Source organism: Lactuca serriola, chromosome 6 (genome assembly GCF_051521515.1).
Source record: "Lactuca serriola cultivar US96UC23 chromosome 6, Lser_US96UC23_V15, whole genome shotgun sequence".
In the NCBI taxonomy this organism is placed as follows: domain Eukaryota; kingdom Viridiplantae; phylum Streptophyta; class Magnoliopsida; order Asterales; family Asteraceae; genus Lactuca; species Lactuca serriola.
Window position 1 is genome coordinate 65,881,883 of NC_136413.1, and position 26,466 is coordinate 65,908,348.

Sequence of the window (26,466 nt, forward strand, 5' to 3'; positions counted from 1 at the left end):
CTAAAAATGGGATTTCTGGCATTTGCTTAAGAAGGCATCACGAGTCTCAAAGAAACTATTCACAAACACATCATCTTTATCTTTGGTATCAACAGTCGTATTCTTCACCATAACCTGTAAACTTATCTACATCAACACTAACAAGAAAAAAGAAAAAAGAAAAAGGAAGATCTTTAAGGTGTTTTTATGGAGTTTCTCACCTCAGAGAGTAGATTCTTTTCACCAGAATGGCATGTGTGTATTTCACTCCTAGAAAGATTCTTCTCAGCATTAAAACATCTGCAGTGAAGCACACTATAATCATCAATAAACATGTATGTTTTTATTTAAGAGAAAGAGATGAAAAAAAACAAAGAGCTCATTTACCTTGAACATGGTTGAATCTTTTTGTAGTGGCTGCAAAACCATGTGCTTCCCGATAATATCACTTCGTGGCACTGAGTGCAAACATGTTGTAAATGGGCAATCATAAAGTTTTCCTTCACAGGTAGAATAGTTTGGCCCAACTACAAGTAAAATCAAGAAAGAAGGATATTAGTCTAAGTGAGCCAGCATATACAGCAAGAAAAAAGATTAACTTTTGCATCACTAACACATCCTTGACTGCAACATCAAGTTTATCCTGTCCCATGGCTTTCAAGATTCTCTTGTTAGGCAACTTGCTTTGCGATCCACCATCACTAGTTTCTTCCACTTCAAGTTTCCTAACTATGTTTTCAGCTGCCCCTGACCAATAATCACTATAAAAAAAGGGCAAACGAGCTGCAGTTATCTTTGTATTCCCCTCTCCACTAGCAACAAAAAACTGATTGTATAAATTTGTGTAGTCCATAACAACACCATCTTCCGACCCTTTCTTTAGCATTGACTTGTACCTAAACATAAAAAACTTGTAATTAGAAAAATATACTCTTTGAGGCATTTTACCAAACACCTTATGTGCAGAGACAGAGAGAGGTACCATTGTCGTAGCTTATCCTACTTTGGTGTCCTTTGAGTCTCTAGATGGCAGTAAAAAATGTAATCTTCTCCTTTTATAAGAGGAAATGCCCATATAGAACAGGTGGTGAAACCCCATGTCTTGTAATACTCGAGGTATCCAATCTGATGATCATCATAACATAGGGAAAAAAACAAAAGAGATACTTTTAATCAAGTTCATCAACACACCAACACAACTGTTCATAAAGTAAAGAAAAGAGAAGTGAAAGAAGTTGAAGTACCAATATTTCATGATAAACAAAGGTCCTAAGAGATTCACCACTCACACTCTTTCCCACAAGTCTAAAGTACTTTACAGAATCAAGATAGGAGATATACACACAACGTTGATTTGGGCCCCCACACTCTGATCCAAACTCCTGCACACACACATTCAAAACAGGCACACATTCTAAAGTATGTCTTTATCAATCTAATTAGAGAACTTTGTATTTGTCTCCCTTAGATCTGCCAATGCCCTTGGTTTAGTGAGGAATAGAGTATACTGTTAGGGTTGATCACCATAGGAAATATCGACGTATGTAGTAGACCAAAGGCACAGCTCCGATTTAACCTCCCATTGGTGTTGCTTTCCTTAAGATTCTTGGGATCGTTGTATCATCTTCTCAATAGATTGAGGCATATCATTGAGTAGCTCTTTCATGGCTCTCGAGAGGTCCTTCATCTGTTTATCTTGAGCATAATTTTTTACCGATATATTTTACACAACCCTAAACCTTCAGTTGCTTTTTTGGTGGTTTGGTGTTTTCTATAGCTACCGCCGATTTTGATGGAACCCTAGCTTTCTATCGATTCTTTCATGGTTGAAGAAGGAAATGAAAAGAGTTAATTAGGTTATGGAAAAAAGAAGGGTGTTTTTGGATGTAAAAGATGAGAACAAGGCTTTATGGTCTCATGGCTGATGGATCATACCTGTAAACAACGTGAAAGAAGGGGGAGACGGAAGCGGCCGGAGGAGGAGGCTTCGTCGGTGTCGTCGACTAGAGACTGGAGGCGGGGGCGTCATTTGCCGTATCAATAACTCTGTGTCAAATGAACATGCGATTCAATTTTGACTTTATGGTCAAATGTACACTCGAATTTATAGCCTCGGAATAATGAGGTTGTTGGTGAATGGTGACCTAAATTAGTAATAGGGGTTTTGTTATCGGTGTAGTGCTATAGGAAAGAATGGTCGGAGAAGATGGTCGAAGACACTTGGCGGTGCGAGATCGGAGGTTGGGTGGTGTTGCGATGCGGTTATGAAGACGAAGGCCTAGGGCTTTTTCTTGCTAATTGGAAGAGACGGGGGATTTAATTTTTGGGATTCAACAGGCGGGTGAAATCCTCCCTTAAAAATGTGTGTTTCATTAAAATGTTATAAAGCGTCACATTTAGACGACACACATTTTATGAAAGGCGCCCTTCGCATTTTCTTTTTTTTTCTTTTCTGACACTAATTTTAGGGCACGCACAAATGCGTGTCCTCTATCCTTCAAATTTTGCAAAACTGACATTATTTTTTAGGGCACACATAAATGCGCGTCCTCTATCAGTGAGTGTCATTGTTTGCGCATCATTAAAGGGTTGTTTTCTAGTAGTGACTTCGTGGTGTACTTACCTAAGTACGACCTTAAGTCTTGACTTATTAACTAGAATTTTCGGGAGGGAGAGTGTGAATGTGTGTATAGATCTATACGAGACTTATTAACTATTCTATATAATGAAGATCCGATAAACAGTGGAATGTGTGATTTCCGCATTTCTTTCTGTTCCTTGTTTGGTTGTGGGCTTAGGGCAGATTCACCCAATGAGTTGTCCGTTCGATTTTTACTATATATAATTGTATACACTAAGTAATCATAGGAGGTAACAGGACGGGTCAGACTAAGTACATGAATTAGAATATCGAATCACAGGTTATAAACATAATAAAATTATACTTTTTAGTCTCAAAGTACTAAGATTATAATATGTTTACTAAAAAAATATTTGATTTTCTAGAAGAACACAATAACATTGTTAATAAAAAAGAACACATCTTTTCCACCAAAATACTTATGAACTCACCATCATAAATGTTGATACTCTCTTTTCAAACCACTTGTGTTCTCAGAAAAGTTAGTAGCAAGTACTCTCTCGGGCGTTATAAAGACGGAGCATAGTAGCATTACGTCTTATCTTTTGCTATAGTTTTAAGGTTATACATGTAATGTTTTTAAAACAATGTAAATACTATGTTATTAATACAATGATTGTTGTTTCTTTGATTACTATTTTACAATTGTTGTGATACTGTACATGACGTCCTCCGCCCACGAACGTTTCCACTATTTCGGTTTGGGGGTGTGACATTCCTGACGAGTCCTGTGGGATATGTAAATGCCTTGTTTATTAGTAGGTTGAAGAAAAACAATGTGTTCATCTTGAAAAATCTCTTTTTCAGTACTAGTGCCAACTTGAGTGACATCGAGTTATGGTTCTTGATCTTCCTTAAGTTCGATGCGCCTCCCACTTTCTTCATTCATTAGAAACTTGTTTTCTAAGAATTCAGATTTTCATGAAATAAAGTTCTTATTCTCACTTGGAACGTAGAAGTAATAACCTATACAATGTTTACGATATCCTACAAAGATGCATTTGGTAGACCTGGGATTGAGTTTGCTTTATGTTTCATGTCTAACAAAAACATCAACCCCAAACCTTCGAGTAAGATAAAGATGGAGCTTTTCCATACCAAATCTCAAATGGTTTTTGTCCACCTTTGTAGTTGGAGCCATATTCAAAATAAGAATGATGTATATTTTTAATGCACTAGTTTTTTTATTCATAATTTCTAGTCTATCACATCTAAACAACACTGTCTGGGTAGTGAACCTGATCAAGTATAGTATAGTTTTGATAAGAAAGGGTGACAAGCTCAAAGGAACGGTAGTAAATTAACATTAGACTTTTTTTATTATAGGTTACATTAACTAAATGAAAAAAATAAAGGGGGGGGGGGTGTGTAACATTCGTAACTTGGTAAGTTTCCTTTTATCCCCTTTAATGCAAATTGTTAACATTTTGGTCCCTAGTTGGTACGTGGGGCGTACTCTATGAGTAACCTTATTGTACTAGACAATTAGTTGATCGCATGTTTCACCCACATACACGGGGCGTACGTGCAGTACACATGGCGTACATGGTGCAGGGGAAAACCCTATATTTTAGGGTTTGCACCCTATTTAAATAACATTATAGAACCTTTTGGACATTATTGATCAGCCTCCATCACCTTATGACCAAAAAACGAAACCATAAGTGCCTCTTGTGAGTTTTAAGCTTGAAAGTGAGATTATGGTGGTGTTTTTGGTGAAAAAAGAAGAAGAATAAGAACTTTTGGTGGTTGCTTGGGAGTAGCTTGGGCTTGTAGATCCAGAGTCATCATCATCATTGGAATCCATTTGAGGTATAAAGTTCTCTATTTGATGCTTCATTATGCTAGATCTAGTTTTGGGACTTTGTTTATGCATTTTTGGGTCTTTTGAGATAAACTTGAGCTTTTAATCTACTCCAGAAGCTAGGGATGCTAGATCTTAGCTCCATGGAGGCCCATTGTTCATAAAAATGCAAACTTTGTGAAAGATATTGGTCCATGAAAGTGTTAAGAGCTTTATTAAGCTCCTTTTTGAGCTTTGAGTCTCATTAAGCCATACATGGGTGTAAAGTTGCCTACTTTACATATTAAGTCACCCTTTAGGACCATATCTAAGAGTTTGGCAAGAGGTATTAGCTAATTAAGTGTTTAATGGAGTGGATTGGGAGTATGAGGCATACATTGGGCGTACGACCTGAGTACGCCCCACGTATCAACAGATGAATTCTTGGGTTTGACGATTCTCGATAGTGGGCCATGCTTTGGACTTTTAAGATTAGGCCTTGTTTTAGACTTCTGATGTTGGGCTTTTTCTAGTATATTGGGCTCGCATGGGTTTAGGGCCATAATGGGTTTTGGGCCCCATCTGGAAGATTGGGCCATATTGGTCTTCGGGTTGCCATTCAGGAATTTGGGCCTTTTGAGTAGTTGGGTTGGGCTTTGGTTTTGGGCCAAATAAGAAAAGGGTAAAATGGTATTTTACCCTGGTTATGGGTTAAGTAGCTTAGATTCTTGTTCATGGTTCGAGATCCAATTATTAACTGGATATTATTTTGATGATGATAGCGCGGGGATTTTTTTCAAACTGGTAGACGAGATTCATTTGAGTGTTCAACATCTAGAGTTGAGTTTCCTCACCATCTTAGTGGGTCGAAGGCACCAATGTCAGCCCAGGGTTTGTTATGTTTAGGATGTTAGATGTTTATGTGAAACTTGCATGTGTTATGTGCTTATATGTAACTAGGCGGGGTCCGATAGCCATTATGTATACTAACTATCTTTGTGATTATTGCATGTGTTATGTGTTTATATTTTTATATGTTTATATGTATACCGGGAAGGGCCTGATGGCTGACAAATCTATATACCGAGCGGGGCTTGATGTCAGGTGGGGCCTGATGCCGGGCGGGGCCCATTATATGTCTATTAGGTATGGTATGTCACATCTTGGGGAACTCACTAAGCTTTGTGCTTATGGTTTTTATGTTATATTTTCAGGTACATCTGTTTCAAAGGGGAAGGGCCTGAGATGATTGCAGTACACACACCACCTTGTTCTGCATTTTATATTACTTTGATGTATTGGGATGTTATTGATACACTTTTGTTTCACTATGATTTCTATGATGATGTTTTGGATAATAGTTTATTAATTTAAAAAAGAAAATGGTTAGTCTTAATTTTTGGGACGTTACGGAGGGGCTTATTATTAAATAAACAACTACTCTCGATAAACTAATTGGAAGAGAATCACTTCAGGTACATTGTTTTAAATTAGATTACATCTCAAAATCATGGATAATTACATTAATGCAATGGTCTTTTATTCATTATTCATCGATTCTCAAAATTGATGTATGTATTTGGTCCATACACAAATAGTAATGACTAAAAGGACTCTTAACATCATCGTCATGTAATTAACTATTCCTAAATTCATTGTACAATTCGTATCATGCAAGATTTAATTTTTATTAACCCTAAACATTATTAGAATTATATCATGCATAAAATAATCATCTACTCATGCATACACATTAAAGTTCATAACTTTATTAACCTAACCCCTAGGTTTTGAACCAAAACTAGTCATAGTTATTTTATGGCAATAAAACAACTATAATCAAGAATATATAACTAGATTATTCTTTTAATCACATAAACTCAACAATAGGTAATAAAGCGATGATCTTTCACACATATGGATTGTTGGATTAGGTGTCGAAGCTCATAACTATAATTGGTATAAACTTGAATTGATAGTAGCATAGTATTTTTGGGTTACCCTCAAACTTAGCAATTGAATAGGGTATCTTTTAGAGAAAGAAAGAGAATGATTTATTAATTTATTATACGGAAATCAAAATAAATGATTTGTTAATGTTTTATGAAAATAATATATTAATTGGAAATAGTATTATTAGTATTATTTAATTAACAATTAATCATAAATTAATTGGAATTAAGTGGATTAATTAAAAGCGGGAGGATTAAAGGTGACAATATTCAATAGTTGAGCATTGAGTAATTCTAGAACCTCCCATAAATGGGGGAACGAAATCTACAAGCCTTCTAGGGTTTCCTTGGGCTCTAAGGGTGCCTTGGATGCCTTAGGGAGGAAGCTAAGGGATTAGGGTTATCTTGGAGATACCTACCTTATCCAACACCTTCCTAGACTCCTATATAAACCCTAAGGGTTCATAATTTCGTTCATGACTCTTCCTAGAGGCTTAAGGCCGAAATTCTTCTTCTCCTCTTCTCTCTCTTCAAGTTCCTTGGTCGCTAGGGTTTGGTTATGAACCATTAGAGGTCGGACACTTGTGGCGCTAGCTTCCAAGAGTCTTTCAAGGAGGAATTTTGATTTTTTTCTATAATAATCTTCAAGGTCATTTTTCTTATCCTATTAATTAGTTTGTTCATAGAAAATTTTTGTAGATTAGTCATTAATAGTATGTTGCTATATGTAAAAGACATAGATCCAATTAGGTTGCATGTGTCGTAATCAGTTGAATTATTTAATTGTTTTCAGCTTAAGGCATTGTAATTGTAACCCTAATAACCCATAAGTTCTATCAGAACCAAGTGTTGTCTTTCATGTATTTGTACATTGGTGAATCAAATAAGAAACCTGTTTTAGATCTGTCATAGCTCACGACATGAGCTTCTGATGCTCACGACGTGAGCTCAGTCTGGACTGGATTTTAGGCCTAATCCGCCTTAAGAACTTTTATGAGATATCTACTTACTATGTTTATCCCCAAATTCGATTTTGGTGTATCTATGATGATATTATAAAAACCTAGAAGTTGGGAGATTAGCATTTGACTTGATTAATTGTTTTGTGATAAATATGATTGTTTCTTTTTAAAAGTATAAATAATAAATCTAGATTTTAGTTGAACTTAATAATTTATATCAAATGATATTTGGTATTTTGAAAATTTTAAAATATATCCCTATGGATCTTATTATTAATTTAATTAAAATATAATAAATAAATCCATAAAAATGGTTTCAATTTAATTATATTAAAAGTTTAATTTATTAAATGATTAAATCAGTGCTATTTTAAAATGTTTTAAAATACAACTTATACTATGTATATATAATTAAAAGTTTAATATATATTATATGCATAAGAATAGTCAGTCAAATCGCTAGTACACCTCATTCACGAAGTCATACTATAAGGGGAGTTCAAGGAAGCCTCCTATAAAATGACCATCATTGGGTATACACTCTTACCACCGCTCTCTTTTTTATGGTGGAGGGTCATTAGCCGAACGAATTTGATAGGAGATAACCTCATTAAAAGTATAATGGTATAAAGAAACTAAACTATTTTCTAAAATCCCACTCTTAGTTACTTTTGGGGAATGTGAATTTGTAAGCTAATCCATGAAATTGCACATTACACTTTATGAGTTGTTACTGGAGTGTGTGTAGTTATCAGCACACTAATGGGGGACAAATAAAGGGTGGTGATGAGTGTCCCGAAAAATTCGCGTTGATTAATGGAGCGTGTGTGCTTAACCGGCACATTAAAGCGAGATGGTAAATGACATCTAAAGTACCACACTAATTTTCATGGTTATTCACATCTCGTTTGTAATCCTCGGCATCCTAGTCATAAAAGTGAGAACATAACTGAGATTCAACATGCTATTGATCAAATTCAATGAATCTGAAAAGATCTAGGAGTTTCATAAGACTGAAATTGGTAAAAGCATTACCTACCTAAAATAGATTCGAATTTGATTACAGAATCCCTCGTCAAAGTTTGAATCGAAAATATGGATCCTATCCTTCTTTGAATTTATGGGTTAATAATTAACGATTAAAATCAACTAACTTGAATTCTCTTTTCTCCCTTTATAGATGTTAAGTCAAGACAATAGTGGTCTTCATCATCCATTTGGAAATAGTTTTCCTCTTCCTTCTAAAGATGATCTTCCACATTCTAATTAAAGTGAAAGTATGTTCCCTTCTTCGAGCAATGGTGGAAATGGATATCATGCTTCTCCACCTCTTTCTCCTCCTCCTCCAGTGACTCTCTCCACGTCACGATTCCTTCGAGTCGAAAGATACGAAACTATACACGCCGTATTGGTATGTAACAATCAAGATGGAAAATCTACGTGTGAGCCTGTTCTGGAAATGAAATTGCACATTGACAAATTGGATAGAATGGGTGTCATTTTCCTAAGGGAGTATGCCATTGATTTGGTTCTACTTTCACTTCCTGAGTCATATAGTCAGTTCATTAAAAACTTTTATATGAGCGACCACATCGTGACCCTAATTGATATGACACATATGTTGATTGTTGCTGAAGCAGAAATGCTTAAGAGCATAAGTGAAGCAAAAGTTCTTGAAGGATCTGATTCCAGAGTTTCCATGGACGTTAACAATAGTGAAAATGGTGGCCCAGAAAAGATTTCTCTTCCCAATGGAAAGGATCGGCCAAGATCAAAATGTTTGATCGTATGGTAAAAAGAAAAAGGATAGTTACATGTGCTAACCCTAAATCTTCTATATGTTTTTATTGCCTATTGAAGGGGCGTTGGTTACGAAGCTGCCCAGATTACTGGAAAGATCTTAGAGATGGTAAAGTGAAGTCGCATAACTCTACTCCAGGTATATCCATTATCTAACTCCATTATTTTAATAAGCTCCTATTCATAGATTCTTAATACATGATGTGATGATCACATTTTGATGGTATTGAAGGATCTAAGAGAAAGAAGGAAGCTAAAGAAGACTGAGCTGAATCTGATCGTGAGATATGAATTTCGGTCACATGGTTTGATGATCAGATTTTGGAAGCTACTAATTAGGAGTTGTGATAATTTAATAGATTGCATAGGAAATTTCTATAAACATTGTTTTCATTTATGCATTGTAAGGACAAGTTCTAATTTTTCATTTATTATAAATAAAATTGGATTTTTTTATTTATATAGTAGGTTTGCTTTATATTTCCTTGAAATGTAGTCTATGAAGGTGTTGGTTACATTTTTATTATTAGAAATATTAATTGTAGATTTGATTCTTATTATTTTACTTGTGGTAAATGTCATAACTGACTAAGTGATAAAGAATTCTCATCACCCAAGTTCCAATTGGATAGAAACTTTGAGTCATATAATTCAAATTGTGTGATATATGAGAATCTTGATCTTTGGAAGAACATGATTAATTTATTGATCACATGTTTTATGTGAGTCAAAGTGAAGGACTAATGAATCTAGTCCATGGATGTGGATGATTCAAATCTTCCATGAACGATGCAAATTCTATTCGAAATGATTTATTGATGATTTAGTAAATGTGGTTGTGTTTATAAGATTGAGCATAATTCTAACATTTTAAAAAATTTAAAGAGTGGCAGAACGAATAAGAAGAATCTATTAGGGAGAAAGATAAAGGTTTTTCCAATCTAAAAGGAAAGGAGAGTAATTTAGTATCGTGTTTTCTTATCATCTAAATTATTGTGGAAAAATGTCTCAATTGATCCTCGAAGAACATCTTAGTGCAATGGTTTGACTAAGAAGAGGAATCAGATATTGTTGAAATGGATCAATCGAGAGATAAGTCATACTTCATTTCTAATCAGGTTTTAGAGTCATGCTCTAGTAAATACACATCGTATCTTGAAACTTATATTAATTAGGTTTATGAAACCTCATGAAATGTGGAGTAATAGTGTTTTCTTACTCTAGCACATTTGGAATCGGAAGTTGTGATCTTAGGCCAATTCCATGAAGTGTTTCTTGTCGATAATCCACACTAACTTTTGAATATTTGTTTTTGTTCGTGAAGGAATGTTCCATGAGAGAGAAATTTATATGTCAAGAAGTCGGTGGGATTCTTAATGATCTTGAAGAGTTTCAGCAGTCAATCAAGAATAAACCTTTTAGTTATCGCTAGCACACAACCTGAGGTATGATAACCTATAGTGTTAAGTCGACACATTCTTCTTTCTATGCACCTTCCGGTGGGTTGGCAATGCTTATGAGTTCTATGGTTCTCATTTGACTACAAAAGGCAGAGCACGTTAATCAGTGAAAGTACATTGGCCAATATGGGTGAGCTTCTTAACAACATGGAAGGAATGGTAGGCCATTGTGCTACCAAAGGGCAATAAATTTAGAATAAGCAAAGTTCAGTCCATGAAAGGAAAGCTAAATTCAGATTTAGCTATAGTCATAAACCTTATCTACAGATTATAGGTTGGAAAGATAGATTCACATGGATGGGAACATGCACACCATAAAATCTAGTTGGAAAATTTTTTCACTCGAATTCTTGAGAATGACTATGAGGAAACACTTTTGCTAGTATATTTTAAAGATCTGATAAGTATCATTATGGTTATTAGTTGTGAACTGCATTCTCCAATTTTCAATATGATTACAGAATCCCTTTTCATAGTTGAATTTTAAGAAATGGAAAAGAATTTTTTGAACTTTCAGGGCATATAGCTATAAGTTTTGAAAGAGTTTAAACACACACATATGCTATATGAATGTGTATAAGCTTGAGAAGTCTAATTGAATACTTATTGAAGCATTAAGTATCTCCAATATGTGCGTTTGTAAGGAAGCCAATAGTAATGATTTCTAGAAGTCTAGTTGATTCCTGGATACATCTCAAAGCTAGTGGGAGCATAAATGTTATGCTAAGTGTTGCAAGTTGGCAATATAATTTGTAAGAAACACATTTTACAAATATGCAAGTTGCAAAGTTTGGAAATTGTTTCACTATAGTTAGACTTAAGGGAGAGGTCACTCATACTTCGTTTCGAATCTAAAATATTAGATTGAAGGATGTCACACCCCCAAACCGTATAAACAAACGGCGAAAACATCTGAGGGTGGAGGACGTCATATGTAGTATCACAAGAATAGCATCATAGTAATCAAAGTAAACACAACCATTACATTATAATATGAATATTTACATTTGTTTGATATAAGTTTTGTATACATCAAAAGTAGCAAAAGATAAAGACAAGTGATGGATAAACTAAATTTATCCTAGTTTATATGTCTAACCAGGTAAGTAGTTTATATTTGTAAAACTGATAAGGACTTCCCCAAACTATACCTATTATATTTTGACTGAAATGTCTTGTTCGTGATCTGTTCTAAAAACTATGCAATTATGTTTAGAAAACATCCCGAATGCTCTGCATATTACAAAAGGGATAAAGTATCTAAATGCTTGATGAAAACTCGTTGATTTGTATTAATTGCATTAGTTTTAACTCATTGAAAACCTTTAAGTTTGTCTTGTATTATCCCCCTGAAAAACGTTTAAAAACCATAAAAGCGTAGGGGTATGAACTCACTATTTGACGTGGGATTCAAATGTAAGTCGATAGGGATGTTGAGTGTCAAATGAAGCCTCGGGCTCAAACGGATCCTATTAACATATAGTAGCACATATATGTATTATATTAGGGTATAACACCACTAACTAGGGAAGGAAACCACCTTAGAGACTAGGAAACAGTTGAAACTAAGTGTTAGAATCACATGTGATTGAAAGAGGGTAGTTTGCGACCGCACAAAGGGGCGTATGGTCATGGGTGTTCGGCCCAAATGAGTTTACGACCCATGGGTTTACGACCGAATGGGTTTACGGCCCAATGTGTGTACATCCGGGCCGTACACTCATGATAAAGTGTGTATTTAAGGTGTTTTAAAGTCCTTACTAGCCCCTTGGAAGTGCTCTAAGTCCCATACTTAGCTTTAGGATGAGTTTAAGGCCAATAATCGACCAACCACTAGGGTTTGTAGCCAATGAGGGGTGTTCGGCTGTACACAAGGGTTTACGGCCATAAATCCTCCATGATCATATCTTTTGGGTCGATTTTACAGTGAAAAACAAGTATTTCTATTAGATAACAAGGATAGGAAGCAGTTACTTACTATAAGGAAACTTGAAATGGGGTTTTTAGCCACCAAGAACTAGTGCGTGTTCTTGGTGTTCTTGGTGAGAGAGAAGATCTAGACAAAGATGAGATTAATGAGATAGGAACATGGATTTACCACTAGATAGAGGAATGAAACTCAATTCAAGGTGGAGAAACACTTACAATCTTGAAGATCTTTAAGCAAATTCGATGGATGTAGAGAAAGAGTGGAGAGAGAAAGCTTTTGAAGTGAGTAAAGTGGTAAATGAAGGCCAAGCATCCCTTATATACGGATGAGTTTTCGGCCAAAAGGTGGGTGGTGGTGTACGACCGTAAAATCAAGTTTGCGGCCGTACACTCCTCTCGAAGGGGTGTTCGGCCCGGATGCTACGGTATGACTTAGAAAAACTCGTTCTCGGACCCAAACATTGATTGCACTGAGCTTAGAATATTCAATTAGACCCAAAATAATGCATTAATGAGAAAAGAAATAAATCTGAATTGATTGATTTTTAAACGGTTTGTACAAAAGAAGTTTCGGGTTGTCACATCATCCCCCTGTTAGAGAGAATTTCGTCCCAAAATTCAAACATAGAATACAAATCATGGACTCGGAAAGAGATGAGGATATTTTTGTTTCATTGAATCTTCACGCTCCCAAGTGAATTCAGGTCCCCGCCTGGCATTCCAGCGAACCTTCAGTATTGGTATGCGGCTTTGTTTTGTTCGTTTGATCTCTCGGTCCATGATTTCGACTGTTTCTTCCACGAAATTAAGATTCTCGATGATTTCAATCTCATTGAGAGGGATCATAAGGGTCCCGTTGGATAAACACTTTTTAAGATTCGAGATGTGGAAGACGGGATGGATGTTACTAAGCTCTTGAGTTAAACGAAGTTTATATGCTATGGGACCAATCCTAGCAAGAATCTCGAATGGCCCTATGTATCTTGGATTTAGCTTTCCATGCTTTCCAAAGCATATCATGCCTTTCCAAGGTAAGACCTTCAGCAGAACACGGTCTCTAACCTGGAACTCCAAGGGTTTTCGTCTCTTATCGGCGTAGTTCTTTTATCTATCTCTCAAGTTATTAAGTCGTTCCAGGATTTGTATGATCTTTTCTGTCGTTTCACGGATGGTCCCTGGGCCGGTGAGAGTGTTGTCGGGGACTTGACCCTTGGCTAGTTGTGTCTCGCCCACCTCTACCCAGCACATAGGGAATTTGCAATTATGGCCATAAAGGACTTCAAAAGGCGCAACCTTGATACCGGTATGATAACTGTTGTTATAGGAGAACTCAACCAAGGGCAATCGGGTGTCCCACGAGTTACCAAAGTCTATGACACATGCTCTCAGCATGTTTTCCAATGTCTAAATGGTCCTCTAATTCTGCCCATCTGTCTGAGGATGGTAAGTTGTGCTTATATCCAGCTTAGTTCCAATAAATTTCTGTAATGAATGCCAAAATCTCAAGGTAAACTTGCTATCTCGATCGGATATGATGGACACCGGCACACCATGCAGTCGAACTATCTCTTGGACATAGATTCATGTGAGCCTTTCCATCTTGAAAGTTTCTTTGATTGGCAGGAAGTGGGTGGATTTGGTTAATCGATCGACAATTACCCATATGGTATCGTACCCACTCGGATATTTGGGTAATTTAGTGATAAAACCCATAGTAATCATTTCCCACTTCCACTTAGGAATCTCCGGCTGCTGCAGCAGACCTGAGGGCTTCTGATATTCGACCTTCTGATATTCCACTCAGGTATCTCCGACTGCTGGAGCAGACCCGAGGGCTTCTGATATTTGACTTTTACCTTGGCGCAAGTCAGACACTTGCCCACGATGGTAGCGATCTCTGCTTTCATGTTTGGCCACCAATACAACTTCTTGAAATCTAGGTAAATCTTATCTGAACTTGGATGAATGGAGTATCTAGTATTGTGAGCTTCATTCATGATAACCTCCTTGTAACCACCGAACTTTGGGGTCTAGATTCAGTTCATGAAATAATAGACTTAGTCTCCCTTGATCTCTAAGTTCTTCTCCATTCCTCTCAAGGCTTCATCCAACATGTTCTCTGGTTTTAAGGCTTCCAGTTGAGCCTCTTTGATTTGTGCATATAAATTCGGAATGGATGGTCATGGTCGATGCCTTCACTTTACAACTTGAGTGTTCTTTCCGGCTGAGGCCATCTGCTACCACATTTGCCTTTCCGGGATGGTAGCATATTTCGCACTCATAATCATTGAGTAGCTCTACCCATCTCAGTTGCTTCATGTTCAACTCCTTCTGGTTGAAAATGTGTTGTAGGGTTTTATGGTCGGTGAAGACGATGCACTTGGTTCCATAGAGGTAATGTGTCCATATCTTTAATGCAAAAACCGCTGCTCCTAACTCCAGGTCGTGAGTTGTATAATTGACTTCATGTGCTTTCATCTGTCTTGAGGCATAAGCAATAACCTTTCCTCGCTGCATGAGCACGCAGCCTAGGCCTTGATTGGATGCATCGCAGTAGACAACGAAGTCCTCCATCCCTTCGAGCAGAGATAGGATAGGTGTGCTGCATAGGGCATGCTTCAATGTTTGGAACGCAGTGTCTTGCTTTTCACTGCAACCAAAGGGTACACCTTTCTGATTCAGAGTGGTTAGAGGCTTAGCAATCCTGGAGACATTCTGGATAAACCTGCGATAATAGCCAGCGAGGTCCAAGAATTGACGGATTTCTGTGGGCGTCTTCGGTACCGACCAATTTTCAATCACTTTGATTTTGGAAGGATCCACATGTATGCCTTCCTAACTTACCACGTGACCAAGGAAAGTTACTTTTCGGATCCAGAATTCGCACTTAGAAAATTTCGCATACAGCTTTTCTGCCCTTAGAGTTTCTAGTACTAGCCGCAAGTGCTTGCTATGATCCGCCTCACTTCAGGAATAGACAAGTATATCGTCAATCAATACGATTACGAATTTTTCCAGGAAAGGATGGCACACCCGATTCATCAAATCCATGAATACCGCTGGTACATTGGTTAGACTAAAGGGCATTACTAAAAACTCGTAGTGACCATATCGAGTCCAAAATTCTGTCTTAGGAACATCACCCTCGTGGTACTCTGATCTTAGGTCTATTTTTCTAGAAGTAGCTGGCTCCTTGAAGTTTGTCAAAAAGGTCGTCAATTTGAGGAAGAGGATAACGATTTTTGACGGTGAGCCTGTTCAGTCCGTGATAGTCTATACACATCCGAAAAGATCCATCCTTCTTTTTCACAAATAAGATCGGGGTTCCCCAGGGTGAGGAACTCGGTCTGATGAATCCGTTGTTGAGTAGCTTATGAGCTGGCTGGATAACTCTTGCATTTCTGCTGGTGCTAGACGGTAAGGGGATTTAGCTACAGGGGGTAGCTCGGGGGATTAGATCGATGTGAAATTTGACCTGGCGCTCGAGAGGGAATACCGGGAGCTCTTCGGGAAAGACATTAGGAAAGTTGCAGACTTTCGGGATGCTCTCGAGGTCTTTAACTTCCTGTTTCTCGTTAATGACATGGGCTAGGAATGCATGGCACTCCTTTCGCAGAAATTTTTGGGCTTTGATGCACGAAATGATACGGAGGTTTGAGTTGAGTTTATCACCATACTTCATGAGACTTTTGCCAAAGGGAAGATTAAGACGAATTGCTTTCTTGTAACAAAGGATATCAGCACGATTGGGTCTCAACCAATCCATGCCGATGATGATATCGAAGCTCTTTATAGAAACCGGCATAAGGTCGATAGGAAAGGAATGGTCATTCAAGGTAAGGGTACAGCCGAGGAATATGTCGTTAGTGCTTTCTTTCTCACCGTTAGCCATCTCAACGGTAAACGTTCCGGTTAAGGGTTGGGGTTTATGCTTGAGGAGATGTTTGAATGCATGACTAACAAAACTTCTCTCCGCACCAGAATCGAAAAGAATTCATGCATAACAGTTGTCAAGGAGGAACGTACTCGTAACAACGGTAGGGTCATCAACTGCCTCCTCTTGCCCCATAGTTAGTACTCTCCCTGTGTTGCCAGTTGTTATTGCCTTGGGTAAATTTCTCTTATAATGCCCGACTTCCCCAAAGCTATAAAAGCCTTGACCAACACTTACTCCAGAGGCCTGATTGGTTGGTTGGACTGGTGTCTTGCAAAAACGAGCTGTGTGCCCCTTATTGCCATAGTTGTTGCAGAGCATTTCACGGCATGGGCCGAGATTATGATGATAATTGCACTTGCTGCACCGAGGGAGGGTACCAGTATATCTGCTGGTAGGTGCTTGAGCTGCAGGAACAGTGGCAGGAGTAGTGGCAGCGTGGATTGCTACCACTTGTTGTTTCTTGGAGGGATCCTATGAAGACTGGCCCTTACACTGTTTCCAGAACTTTCTCTTCCCACCACTCGCCTTCGGTAGTTCGGGAGTGGCTGCTGCTGCATCAAGATCAACTTCGTGATCCATGAGAGTCTATGCTAGGCACTTGGCGCTGTCAAAAGTTGTAGGCCTAGTAGCCAAAACATTTCCTTGAGTTGGGGGCGTCAATCCCCAAATGTATCTTTGTATATTTTTGCTTTCCGGGGTGACGATTCCCGGACAAAGAAGAGCCAGTTCGCAGAATCTAGGTGTGTATGCAGCAATGTCAAAACCCTTCATCTTAAGGTTCTAAATCTCGTGTTCCAATTTCTGCATCTTGCCCATTGAGCAGTATTCCACGAGCATAAATTCTTTCAAAGTTTCCCAACCCATAGCATATGCTACTGGCGGGGTTAGGGATTTGACCCGACCAATTCACCAGGTTAGTGCTCTGTCTGTAAAGGTGCAAGCTGTGAACTTCACATTGTTGGCTTTGGAACATGCACAGATCTCAAAGACCGATTCTTTGTTCTCAGTCCACCAGGTTAGGGCAATGACACCTCCATTTCCATCAAACGATCTGGGCTTTGCGTTCATAAAATCTTTATAGGAACACTCCTTCTGGTGTCCCTGGCTTTCATCAAGATTGAGGGATTGGGCACCACTTCCTAACCCGCTAGAGCCACCAGCATTTATCTGCAACATTATGGCAGCCACAACGGCCGTGACTGCCGACTGGAATATAGCAGGGTCGAACTAAGGAAGTGGTGCTGGATCTATTGGGGGATTGTTGCTCTTTCTGTTGGGTCTGATCTTTGGAGGCATCTCGTTCTAAAATAATCAGGAAGAAGAATATGGTAAGTCCATTAGACTTTTGAATCAAGATATATGAAACAAGATATTTCTCAATCTGATAGATAAAGTGTTCTACTAAGCGATAAACAAGGAAAAGTTGCTAATGCAAGTAAACTATCGCTAGGAAGAAATAAGTAGCAACACTTCGAATGAATCTCTACAATGTATTTGGTAAGTTTTAGGCCTGCTGCAACGTCACAATCACTCTCAAACACATGTTGGTCATGTCTCGGATAAATATAGTTGATCATGCTATATTGACCCTAGACATGATTACATAACTTCCCAGGTTTAACCGCAGTGTCCAACATCCAAATACTTTTGTTTTTTTCTACTTATGATACTATTTATGGAATCTAGGTATACTTGTATAGTTTTTGTAAAATACTTATATTTTGAAAGTATACTTTTAGTTCAGAGCACTTTAGCCCCTTAGTGTTTATAATTGTATACCTTGTAAGGTTCGGTATACTTATTTCACTATAAACAATAGCTCTGATACCAATCTGTCACACCCCAAACCGTATATACAAACGACGGAAACGTCTGAGGGTGGAGGACGTCATATGTAATGTCACAACAATTGCATCATAGTAATCAAAGTAAACACAACCATTACATTATAATATGAATATTTACATTTGTTTGATATAAGGTTTGTATACATGAAAAGTAGCAAAAAATAAAGACGAGACTCCAAAAATGCTCTGTCTTCTCCAAAAGCCGGCTAGTATACCTATCTACTGATCTCCTGAGAATACAAGCGGTTTTCAAAACATATCAGCATAAAGTTAGTGAGTTTATAAGCAAGTTTTTGAATTGTAAACTAGTCACTGAATTTGTATAAATATTTGTCTTCTTGTCCGGAAAATCCAATATTTTGTATCATGTTTGTTGATTACTGTATGAATAGTATGATCCGTTGAAAACCCTGGCTGCCACCAGTATGTATGCTCTTGTTTGAAAACCCTGACTATCACCAATATATATAAAGTAGTCTTATTACTTAAAATAAAACCAAATATTGTATCCCTGGAATACCCACCAGTGTAGTATGTAGGTAGTCTTATTAATTAAAATAAAACAATTGAAGAATGATAATCCTGTAAACAAGGTTAGTTTATACTATTGTGAGTTCGTATAACCATGCTAATATGACTGATGACCTCCGGGACATTTCTTCAGGTGTCGTATGTTACGAAAATTTTCACCCCAGACATGTCTGCCTAACTGTAGCTAACATTTTAGGTGTGAGATTGTCAGTCCCGAATAGATCTATTCACAAATCTAATTCTATCCCTCCAGGGGACTCTAGTTATACTAAATGTAGAGGATTTAGCAGTGCCCCGAAGGGTACAATGAAGAGATGTCTCGCAATCTTGTATTAACCAGTATATGTGCTATTCTGTATCGTTTTTCTCGTGTTTGAAATCGTTTGTATACTATGTAGAGTATAAGTAATTATACGCAAAATAATCATTTAGTGTTATACTGTTGTTATCTAAAAGTATTGATGGATAAACTAAATTTGTCCTAGTTTATATGTCCAACCAGGTAAGTAATTTATATCTATAAAAGTGATAAGGAATTCCCCAAACTATACCTATTATATTTTGACTGAAATGTCATGTTCGTGATATGTTCTAAAAACTATGCAATTAAGTTTAGATAACGTCCCTTATGCTCCGCATATTAGAAAAGGGATAAAGTATCTAAATGCTTGATGAAAAACCATTGATTTGTATTAATTGTATCAGTTTTAACTCGTTGAAAGCCTTTAAGTTTGGCTTGTATTATCCCCCCTGAAAAACGTTTAAAAACCATAAAAGCATAGGGGTATGAACTCACTGTTTGACGTGGGATTCAATTGTTAGTCGATAGGGATGCTGAGTGTCAAATGAAGCCTTAGACTCAAACGGATCCTATTAAGATATAGTAGCACATATATGTATTAGATTAGGGTATAACACCACTAACTAGGGAAGGAAATCACCTTAGAGACTAGGAAACAATTGAAACTAAGTGTTAGAATCACATGTGATTGAAAGAGGGGAGTTTGCGACCGCACAAAGGGTGTACGGTCATGGGTTTTCGGCCCAAATGAGTTTGCGACCCATGGGTTTACGGCCCAATGGGTGTACAGCCAAGGAGTTTGTGGCCGTACACTCATGATGAAGTGTGTATTTAAGGTGTTTTAAGGTCCTTACTAGCCCCTTGGAAGTGCTCTAAGTCCCATACTTAGCTTTAGGATGAGTTTAAGGCCAATAATCGACCAACCACTAGGGTTTGCAGCCAATGAGGGGTGTCCGGCTGTACACAAGGGTTTACGGCCATAAATCCTCCATGATCATGTCTTTTGGGTCGATTTTACAGTGAAAAACAAGCATTTCTAGTAGATAACAAGGATAGGAAGCAGTTACTTACTATAAGGAAAGTTGAAATGGGGTTTTTAGCCACCAAGAACTAGTGCGTGTTCTTGGTATTCTTGGTGAGAGAGAAGATCTAGACAAAGATGAGATTAATGAGATAGGAACATGGATTTACCACTAGATAGAGGAATGAAACTCAATTTAAGGTGGAGAAACACTTACAATCTTGAAGATCTTTAAGCAAATTCGATGGATGTAGAGAGAGAGTGGAGAGAGAAAGCTTTTGAAGTGAGTAAAGTGGTAAATGAAGGCCAAGCATCCCTTATATAGGGACAAGTTTTTGGCCAAGGGGTAGGTGGGGGTCTACGGCCGTAAACTCGAGTTTGCGGTCGTACACTCCTCTTGAAGGGGTGTTACGCCAGGATGCTACGATATGACTTAGAAAAACTCGTTCTTGGACCCAAACCTTGATTACACTGAGCTTAGAATATTTAATTAGACCCAAAATAATGCAAAAGAGAGCATAAATAAATCTGAATTGATTGATTTTTAAACGGTTCGTACAAAAGAAGTTTCAGGTTGTCACAAAGGATTTAAAAGAACATAGGCTTGGACGTTTATGAATATCCTGTTGAAATGGTTCAACATAGGAAATTCAATATATGGAAATATTATAGCAAGAGACAGATCAGGTATCAGGTCTTTATGTAAGACATAATGAGTCGAGTCACATATACTTCGGATATAGAATCGATTATATATGCTATAATATTCACTTGTTATGATTTTTCCAAAACGCCTTAGGCATTGAGAGGGAAAAAGAATTAAAACTTTGTGTGACTAAATTTGAACAACCATCAAGAACATTCTAAGGTTATACCAAAGGATTGGTTGCTTGTGGACAGTTGGAAGTATAGTATTGGTTGGGAGGACCATAGTGACATCTTTTATATTGGGATGATTCTTGATCAAAAATTGATGTTCCTATGGGAATATGGAAATGTTTCCATAATGGGAGTTGATTATTAAAATCTACATGTGAGTTAGAAACTTTAATTCAAGAAATGTGTTCAAGGAGTGTACCTTGAATTTGAGACTTCATTTCTATGGAACTGTTTTTAGTAAAAAAGTTCCATTGGAACATTCTGTAATATTGTTAGCTAAGTCTCTATGAATTTGATGCCTCGACATTACAGGAGATCATCGCATGTAAGGTTGAACTCTAACACATTCTAATAGTGACAAGAATTTGGAAATGAGAATTGACCATCATTGGAATATTGTCTAGTCGATCTATTCGCAAAGGAAGGACAATAGAGAGACATAGTATGCATGTTTATAACATGACATGATTGATTTTTAATTCAAGTGTTTAGTTGATTACTCAAAACATTATACAATAAATAATTTATTAATTCATATGGTGATTAAATAATAAGAGTTTTATTTATATTCAATAATTTTGAAACCATAGTTAATTAATTTATTATTGTGTTTCACTTTGCACGTTTTACTTCCAGAATAATTTAATTATTCGAAGTTCCAAAGTCGCTCGTACTTTTGGAAGTAACTAGTGAATTAACACTGTCATGAATTGAATTATAGATTGTCTGTGGGTATTAAACATTGCAATGTTTGCTACAATGTTTGTGAGTACTTAGAAAATGTGGAGTTTGAGTATTGCATAAAAACCTGCTCAGAGAATTACTTCATGGATTTTATCACGAGAAATTTTGAGATGATAATATCTTATATTCTTGAAACAGAAATATATGAGTTGTTGTTTACAAGTCAGTTGTGCATTGATAACACATAAACGCATCAGTAACTTGATGTTATAAAATGTATTGTTGTACAAGATTTAATGAGTAAATAGTGCAAGCATATAAGTCAAAGTTTATTCGTTCCTTTTGCCCTAACGTGAAAAGCGATATCTTTGGCCCCATCGGTGATTTGGTGTTGACTTATAAGTGCTTGGTCGAGCCTAGACTAAATTGACGTGTTCAATTAGCAGTCTGAATTTAGTCTATACAAATCAGAAATCGGGAAAGAAAACTTAGAAAATGAGATTGATTATAATCCATGTCTCATTTCCTTACGATATCTTGTAGAACGGAGGAATATTTGATCATTTATCTTAGGCCACGTAACTGATTGGGTCAGACTTCGACATCGGCTTTTGGAAGCTACAATTTGCTGATTAGTTCGCAAGTTATATTGATAGTTATAGTTACTAGACTTATCCAAGTAGTAGACTGATGGATTAGGTATCTAAGCCCATAACTATAATTTGTATAAACTTGAATTGATAGTAACACGGTCTTTTTGGGTTGCCCTCAAACTTGGAAGTTAAATAGGATAGCTTTTAGAGAGAAAGAATGATTTATTAATTTATTATATGGTTAATACATTAATTGGAAATAAAAATAAATGATTTGTTAATGTATTATAAAAATAATATATTAATTGGAAATAGTATTATTTAATTAATAGTTAATCAGAAATTAATTGAAATTAATTTTGGGATTAATTGGATTAATTAAAAGTAAGAGGATTAAAGGTGACAATGTTCAATAGTTGAGCATTGAAAGTTTCTAGAACCTCCCATAAAACGGGGAATGAAATCTAGAAGCCATATAGGGTTACCTTGGGCTCTAATGGTGTCTTGGATGCATTAGGGAGGAAGCTAAGGGATTCGGGTTATCTTGGAGATCCCTGCCTTATCCAATATCTTCCTAGACTCTTATATAAACCCCAAAGGGTTAATAATTTCGTTTTTGACTCTTCCTAGAGGCTTAGGGCCGAAATTCTTCTTCTCCTCTTCTCTCACTTCAAGCACCTTGGTCGCTTGGGTTTGGGTGTGAACCATTAGAGGCGCGACACTTGTGGCGCTTGCTTCCAAGAGTCTTTCAAGGAGGAATTCAAGATTTTTTTTCTATAATATTCTTCAAGGTTAATTTTCTTACCTTATGAATTAGGTTGTTCATAAAAAAGTTATGTAGATTAGCCCTTCATAGTATGTTGCTATATGTGAAAGACATAGATCCAATTAGGTTACCTGTGCCCTAATCAATTGAATTGTTTAATTGCTTTCCGCTTAAGGCATTGTAGTTGTAACCCTAATAACCCATCACGGACGTCCAATCAAACTTGACACAATAAATTAAATAAGAATATACAAACGAAATTTGTGATTTAATCCAAAATGTCATGATTCATCTAATCATGTACAAAAAGAAAAAGGTTTTAACTCGTAAATTTAGAAATTAAAAACAAAGGGAACACAACTGGAATAATAATCATGATCAAAAAAGCAAACTGAATGAGTCCCCACATGAATCTGCTCTCGAATCCTTCAGATCTTTTCTCCATATCAGCTTAACTGTCATCTTTCCACTACAAACAAGAGTCACATATATCAAATCGTACAATGTCATTTTCCCCCAAAAGTCCACTCTTTTGGAGTTGGGATATACGCTTCTTGTTTATGCGACCAATTTGACAATAACATAGATATGTTTGGTTGAAATCTTCTTTGATCCTTTTAGTATTAACATGATAAATGGTTTTATTTCTTGAATAGTTATCAAGGTTTAATTCATAAGTTCCATTTATTGGTCTAGCCTTAAAATAGAATATTCCATTCAAGAAGGAAAGAATATTGTCATCAACAAAACGATAATCAAAACTAGATTTCTTTTAAGTGGAAGCTAAAATGATATTTCTTGTTAAATAAGCAATCAAGCATACATTGTCTAACAATAAATAGAGGCCATATGCTAAACATAATTCAACATGTCCTATCGCTTGGACCGTAAGTCGTGCTTCATTGCCGACATGTAGAACCATTTCACCTATTTCAGCAACTTACTCTTTCTGAACCCATGCAACGAATAACATATGTGAGTTCCACAACCAGTATCAAATATCCAAGTGTTATACATTTCAATCATGAAAATAGAAATACATGAAGTGTGTTCCCTAACCTTCTTGGCTTTTAACCCAACAAGTAGGTAGGACAGTTCCTTTTCCAATGCCCAACAACTCCAAACTCAAAGAATGTGTCATCCTTAGCTACCTTTTCCTTCTTCTTTGGTGGTGTGGCTACAGGATCTTTCTTCCCTTCGTATTTTCTAGCTTGTGGCTTGCCTTTGAAGTTATTTCCATGTTTCTTATTCTTGACTTGTCCTTCATCAATTATAAGCACTTGAATGGTTTTCTTTAAGATATTTTACTCATAAGTTTTGAGTATCAAGTGTAACTTAGAGATAGACTTATCCTACCCACTTATGTAATAGTTCATTATGAAAGTATCAGAAGAATTTGAAAATGAATTCTGAATCAAACTTGTGGTCACGTCTTGTGGATATGGAGAACCCAATCTCTCCAAGTGATCCTAATAGCTCTTCATCATTAGAACACGTGTGGTTATATTTACAGTCTCCTCCATTTTGCAACCATGAAGGGATCAAATAGTTTCAATCCTTCAGTTCTTGCTTGCTTACCAAACATCTCCTTGAGATGTTTAATCACGTCATAAGCAGTATAATGTTCTAGATCCCGTTGTAGATCTGGAACCATGGTAGCAAGCATAAAGCATGAAACATCAATGAAGTCATCACCATGTTTCAGTCATTCATCATGAATTGCCTTAAGAGTGAGACTAGGTTCTTCGGGAAGTGGACCCTCAAGAACATAATGTTTCTTTTCCTGTTTCAAAAAGATTCTTAAGTTCCTGCTCCAATCTTAGAAATTTGAATGGCCTAGTTTTTATTTTTCGAGTAAATATCGAATGTTCATTGGGTGATGGTGTGTTATAGTTCCAGGTGGGGCGGTCTACAATGTTTTATTTATTATATGGTTATTTAAATTTAATACTCTTTTTGTTTCCAAAAACATTAATTACTAAAATCTATGATCCAATTTTCAAATCAAATAAATGGTTTGGTGAGCTTTATCTCATCCACTTGTTTTTTAAAAAGGTAAATTGTTTTTTATAAATTACACGAAGTATAGTTCATAGATGTATGGGATCGTTAATAATCTATTTTGTTAATTACACGTTGGATCTCATTTATGCCTCAAAAATCTCTTGCTTAGGTAACATTTATCATAATAGATTTCCTATCAAGCCATCCAATTAGAGAAACTTGTATAATTGGCCTATAACTAGGTTATAAAAATCACGTGTTAAATGTGACTCGATCATTTGGGTCATGCTCATGGGGAAGTTGGAGCACTTGGAACTCTATGGAGCAGTTGGGGTTCATCGAGCATGCAACAAAGGAACTGATCTTTTGAGAAACCAATGGATCATTAGAAAAAAGAATGAATCAAGTGCCAAAGGAACGGATCATGTACAAGAGGGTTTAGAGCACCTGAAAGAGGCTTAGAGCACCTGGAAGAGGGTTGGAGCACTTGGGAGGGATATGGAGCAACAAGGGGACCTTGTTGCACCATATGATAAATGGTTAGACCAAGAAAGATGCTCTTGCACCATGGAACTCCTTATTGCACCATCATGGCATTCCTCTTGCGCCATCTTGTTCACTTTTGCGCCATGAGGTCTGTTTTAGCGCCATGCATGGCCTTGTTGCACCATGCATGTGTCTGTTGCTCCATAGTGATGTTGTTGCTCCAAACTAGTTGTTCTTGTAGCAATCTTGATGCCTATTGCTCCATTCATATCCTTGTTGTGCGATCTGGAGACGTTGTTACACCATGGAGAAATTGTTGCACCATCATGGACCATCTTGGTACCTGATGCGCCATATTGATTCCTTTGTTGTGCCTTGTTGATCCAGGTATGCGTAGAAGATGATGATGCTTAAGAGTGTTCCAAAAGATGTTGAATGGCGTAATGTTACTGGTTAATACCATTCACGGCCCTATAGGATAATGAGCTTGGCCCATTAGTATTTTAGGTCTGATCCCTCAAGTATAGATAAGGATGCATGATGGGTCATTTTGTATCTGGAATTCAAGAATGATATGAGAATCTTTGTTTGTTTCAGTTTGTACTTGTAACCTCTGTTTGACAGCTTTGAAATAAAAGAATACTACCCTCCAGCCCGTGGACGTAGGTCACCTTGACCGAACCACGTAAATATTGTGTCTTATGTGCTTATAGATTGATTTATCCGATTTACATCGTAACAATTGGTATTAGAGCTACGGTTTGTATTACTGTGATTGAAGATGTCTACTCACAAGTTTGATTTGGAGAAGGTCAATGGTTCAAATGACTTCACTTTGTGGAAGGTGAAGATGAGGGCTCTTCTGGTTTAAAAAGGATGTGCGGCGACACAAGAAAAGGAGGCAAAACTGC

General features: G+C 36.9%; 1 protein-coding gene across 1 annotated transcript; it reads right to left on the bottom strand.

Moving 5' to 3' along the window:
- Window positions 1-25,680, bottom strand: LOC145059857 (putative histone acetyltransferase HAC-like 2). Its single transcript, XM_079007628.1, has 8 exons — window positions 25,537-25,680; window positions 24,217-24,357; window positions 1,224-1,361; window positions 983-1,104; window positions 560-875; window positions 367-437; window positions 201-279; window positions 1-126 (listed from the first exon to the last, which is right to left on the bottom strand). The coding sequence occupies exons 1-8, from the start codon at window positions 25,678-25,680 to the stop codon at window positions 1-3; spliced, it is 1,137 nt and encodes a 378-aa protein (XP_078863754.1).
- Window positions 25,681-26,466: the final 786 nt, after the last annotated feature.